At 42.5% G+C, this 5,174-nt stretch overlaps 2 protein-coding genes across 4 annotated transcripts in view; one reads left to right on the plus strand and one right to left on the minus strand.

Annotated features, from left to right (window-relative positions):
• The window catches only part of LOC127772268 (probable LRR receptor-like serine/threonine-protein kinase At1g56130), an 18,917-nt gene extending 17,462 nt beyond the window's left edge, over positions 1-1,455 (minus strand). For 2 of the 3 annotated variants that reach the window (XM_052298289.1, XM_052298288.1), the window contains exons 1-3: positions 1,252-1,454; positions 570-756; positions 394-465 (exon numbers count right to left, since the gene is read on the minus strand). In XM_052298289.1, coding sequence (XP_052154249.1) covers positions 394-465; positions 570-756; positions 1,252-1,330 — 338 coding nt within the window. In that variant the 5' untranslated portion in view covers positions 1,331-1,454. Of the gene's footprint in view, positions 1-393; positions 466-569; positions 757-1,251 lie in introns of all 3 variants that reach the window. The other variant, XM_052298287.1, reaches the window with a different exon arrangement.
• Positions 1,456-2,422: 967 nt separating this feature from the next.
• LOC127772270 (uncharacterized) lies at positions 2,423-4,948 on the plus strand. The gene is made up of 4 exons (XM_052298291.1): positions 2,423-2,910; positions 3,070-3,248; positions 3,374-3,544; positions 3,675-4,948. Exons 1-4 carry the CDS (start codon positions 2,520-2,522, stop codon positions 3,702-3,704), a joined length of 771 nt encoding a protein of 256 aa, XP_052154251.1. The 5' UTR covers positions 2,423-2,519; the 3' UTR covers positions 3,705-4,948.
• The last annotated feature ends 226 nt before the right edge of the window (positions 4,949-5,174 follow it).

Here is a 5,174-nt window from a genome sequence, read left to right on the forward strand (position 1 = left end):
ACATTTATATTGTGAAATACTAAAAATAGATTTATTTCCAGTTATATTCATCATTCCATAGCTGAACTAAGTGAAGGTAGCCTTTTTTCTTTTAGAAAAGTAAATAATAGAAGTACCCTTTTAAGTTTTAACTCACTACTACAATGCAGCTTATAAGAAATAGTAGCCACTATGTTAGATAATGATAAGTGACTGACCAAATTCTATAGGAATGCAAAAGAGGTACTGTGAGGACAATGGAAAAACTGGAAGGTGGATGGCATTGCGGGCCGGCAAATGGCAAACTTGCCATCGCATCTATCAATCAGCCGTATGGTGTGCTTCAAATGCAGTAGTTTTTTGGATCATAGACAATCCGACATAAATGCAGTAGTTGAGAGAGTTCATTCGTACAGATGGGTCAAGCGCGTGAGGTTCCGCAGCTCTTGTGGTATCGTGCCAGGTACATCTAAGGCATATATTTTCCTGCATCACAGCAAAAAACATCCCGTTTAGCGCATTTGGGCGCCTCGGAGCTCAGGCAGGCAATTCGTCGAACACCTAGCGAGCGCGCGCGCACACACACTTACAGCTTGGTGATCCGGCAGACGGTGTTGTTCTGGAAGGTGCAGTCGCACTTGATGGCCGGGTTGAAGTTGGGGTTGTCGTCGATGGGGGTGCCGTCCGTGGCGGCGCCGGTGCAGGGGTCGCCGCTGAGGTTCCATGACGCCGCCGCTTGCTGCCCGAGCTTCGCGAACACCGTGTTCAGCGCCGCCGCTGCAAAGCACCACGTTAAAGAGAACTTATGAGCGAAGGATTGGCTTCTCCTCGACCGTCCGATGACTGACCGATCCGATCGGACGGCCAGGAGGAACGAAACCAGGAGCCCTCGCTAAAATCGCGGCTGACCAAAGAACGCACGCAGGTCAACTCTGAAGCGTCCAGAACTCTGGAACAGATTACACTGATCAGGATTTCTATTTCGCAAGTGCGTGTACGCTAAGGAAAAAACATTTTTCTTTGCAGTAATTCAGCTCACTAGGCAAATGGTAGAGAAATTCAGGAGAAGTCAGCAGAGCAAAACATAGATGGATTGCCAAAATTGCCATCGAGTGACCATTCTCCGACAGCAAAACTAAACGGAATCAGGAAGGCGAAGAGGAACACAAGAAACAAACAAAAAAAACGGATTGGTTTAACTGAATTTCGAGATGTTTCATCACAGCTAGTTCTATCGGAGAGAACATCGTTGAAACTGAAAGAACATTTTACCTTCAATCGGATCAGTCGTCGGTGCTCTCTGAGCCTGAGCAAGCGCCGCAAGAAGCAGCAGGAGCACGAAGAGAGCCATGGAGCCGAATCAGTTGATCACCTTGGCTTCAACCTGAACCTCAATAACCTTACTTTTCCTCTCTGCCTCTTATCCTCTACTTAATCTTAGCTCAGACTACCACCCTCCATTGACTCCTGAAGTCTTCTGAGAACACTGATTATGATAGAGAAAGTTGAGACGTGATTATGATAGACAGACACAGGTGAGATAGCAGAAGGGGAACATGCATGCGCAAGGACCAACTTGTTCATCTCTTCAAAACACCATACAGAGTAAGAGTACTGCAAACCAATTGTCAATTTGCGCAATGTACAAGATGTTGAAACAACTGTTAGTACTCCGTCTCTGCATCTAAAATAATAATAATTTTTTTAAAAAACCGTTAGTATCTCCAACGTGTCCATGGAGCGTGTGGAGGAATTCGAACAAGACCCAGCCAGCGTCGCCCAGCAGCATGACGTCACCGTTCTCGGGCCGCACTGATGCACTGGTAGTGTATTACTCCCTCCATCTCAAAATGTACGTGGTCCCGTTGACTTTTTTAAAAATGTTTAACCATTCGTCTTATTCAAAAAATTTAAGTAATTATTAATTCTTTTCATATCATTTGATTTATTGTTAAATATACTTTTTATGTATACATATAGTTTTACACATTTCATAGAAGTTTTTGAATAAGACGAACGGTCGAACATGTTTAAAAAAGTCAACGGCTTCAAACATTTAGAGAAGGAGAGAGTATATACTTCCTCCGTAAAAAAAAAAGACAAACCTTGAGTTTCCATGTTGACCATCCGTCTTATTTGAAAAAATTATGAAAAAATTTAAAAGACAAATCACACATAAAGTATTAATCATATTTTATCATCTAACAACAATGAAAATACTAATTATAAAAAAAAATTCATATAAGATGAACGGTCAAATGTTGGACACATAAACGTTTGTCTTTTTTTTTTGACGGAGGGAAATATATATCAATGATCTACTTGCAAATATATATTTTTTTCAGAGGAACGTTATGTAGATAGAGTATGATGGCCTATTTGCAAAATAATTTATTTACTGAAGATGCATATTGTAAAAGCCTCGAAAAGGAAGCTGCTCCGATTCCCCTCTCCCTCTTAAAATTCCTCGACGAGTCGCGAAGAAGCCCTGCCCTCTCCGGCGCACCGCCGCCGTTGCACTTCCCGCATCGAGAAGAAGAATGGGGATTGAATCGTCTCATCGAGAAGAAGAATGGGGATTGAATCTTCTCTATTCCCCATCCACGAAACCCCAACCCTACCCTACCCTGGAGTCACCCACCGTCCCAAGTGATGCAGATCAAAATACACACCCGCGGGGGATTTGGGTGGACTCGGAGGACTCGGAGGAGGACTCGTCGTCGTCGGAGGAGGAGGTGGTGGTGGAGGAGGTGGAGGATGGGGAGGAGGAGGAGGAAATCGAAGTTACCCCCGAAATGGAGGCACGCTTGTATAGCGAGTTTCGAGCAACCGCTAGGGAGAGGCTGATGCCAGCTGTTACACTCGCAGAAAGTTGCAAGAGATTCGGTTACCACCCACCAGCGCCGCCTTTCGAGATCATCAACCACCCAGGTAGATCTTCTTCCTCCATTGAAATTGGTGGTAGCTGTTAAACAGTGATGTGATTTCGATGATGATGCAGTAATTGGAATGTTTTCCAGAGTAGAGGGATCCAAATCCACATCGTGTTTCGTTTTCATCGAAATTTACTTATCTTGCTGTCTTGTGCAGATCTTTTCGAGAGAGCATGGGGATGGGATACCATACTGCCGTTCAGTGTGGCACGTACTTTCTCTCGGTACAAGGAATACCTCGTGGATTATTACAATCGCAACCAAAAGAAACCCAATGCTGCTGCTGCTGCTGATCTCACTGGAGACGACGATAGCCTCACAGCTCTGGCCAACAAGGTAACCTTCCTGTACGTTTGCCACCTTCTTATCTTGTTTTATACAAGTAGTTTCTAGTATTTCTAGCTTCATCTTCTAATTAGTCTATATGTGCACAAAAAAAATTGCAAAATTGTCATTTCAAGTGTGCCGAGATGGAGGGCCATCTGATGTTTTTGTTCAAGTTCCGTGCTGGAGTCTTTGCTGAAAATGTCGAGATCAAGATCAACCGGACGAGTGACAAGATCACCAAGCGTGCGCGTGAAACGACGAACGCGCTGGAATCCGAATTTCCTGCCGCCGCTGTCGCGTTTAAGGTGTGTCGTCACTGTGTCTCGATCCATTCCTACCTTAAAATACCAAGCAAAGCTCTTTTTTCATTTGGAGACATGCACATCAATTGATTGTTTATTTTGTGCCGATTGCGAACCATGGTTGATTTTCAAGTGTATCACCAAGGAGGCTGAGCTGATGTGAGCAATGCTGGTTCATGCGGAAGATAACCCCTACTGGTTTGTATTGAGCAACAAAATCCGGCGGCAATGCCTTAAGATTTATGACCTACAAAGAGCCTGAACATATTCCTGCCGCCGCCGCCAGGATGGTACTTGCATTGCCTTGTCTCTACCAAAACAAACTGTGATCTGCTTAATCTTCAGTATTAACTCTTTGGTGTTTATATCTCATCCCAAAACTTTACACCATGTCGCATCGAACGTTTGAACACCTGCATGAAGTATTAAATATAAGCTAAAAAAATAACTAATTACACATATTGGAACTAATTTGTGAGACGAATCTTTTAAGGCTAATTGCTCTAAGATTTGATAATGTAGTGTTACAGTAAACATTTGCTAATGATAGATTAATTAGGCTTAATAAATTTGTCTCACGGTTTACTAACGGATTCTGCAATTAGTGTTTTTATCAGTGCCTAGACACCCCATGCGACACCCTATATAATATTTGATGTGACACGTTAAAACTTTACATCCCTGGAGCTATAGGCCCTGTTTAGATTCTAATTTTTTTTTCAAACTTCCAACTTTTCCATCGCATCGTTCTAATTTCTTCAAACTTTTAATTTTAGTATGGAACTAAACACAGCCTAAACACACCCCCTAACTTTTAGGGCATCACGCGAGAAGCCAACTTGACGTGTGAGTTGGTGAAGGAAAGGCATAACGACAAAAATGGATGCGAGCTCTTCAGCATCTATATCTGGACTAAGAGCATCACCAACAGTCTACCTATATGATTCCCAAAACTAATTTTGAGGGATTTTAGTCTGAAAATCAGCTCCAACAGATCCCCTACTCTCCTACCTGAGTTTTGGAGTTCCCTTCCCCCGGTTCATCGCTCCGTTTATATGCGGGCGCGAGAGTCGCTTCCAATCACGCAATCCCGCCTCTCTCCTTCGTTCCCGCGTGTGGGAGATAGCGATCTTTCTGCACGTGAAAGAAAAAAAAACGAAATTTTCTCTTGTTAGTTTAACAGAAGGGCCCACTTTTAAGTTTTTGGGATTGAATTTAGGCTACCTGTTGAAGGGGAGAGTTTTTTCACTTCCTATTTTCAGTTTAGGAAACCCAAAAACAAATTTTTAGGAGAAAATTATAGATAATCTATTGGTGATGCTCTAAGACCCTGATATCTAGTACTCCCCCCATCCCATAATATAAGGGATTTTGAGTTTTTGCTTGCAAAGTTTGACCACTCGTCTTATTCAAAAAAAGAATTTGCGCAAATATAAAAAACAAAAAGTTGTGCTTAAAATACTTTGGATAATAAAGTAAGTCACAAAGAAAATAAATAATAATTCTAATTTTTTTTAATAAGACGAATGGCCAAACAGTGCAAGCAAAAACTCAAAATCCCTTATATTATGGGACGGAGGGAGTACGTACCACATACTCAAAGAATATTCTGCTGTGGGAAAGCCTACTAGGG

Source organism: Oryza glaberrima, chromosome 4 (assembly GCF_000147395.1).
Source record: "Oryza glaberrima chromosome 4, OglaRS2, whole genome shotgun sequence".
Lineage (NCBI taxonomy): Eukaryota > Viridiplantae > Streptophyta > Magnoliopsida > Poales > Poaceae > Oryza > Oryza glaberrima.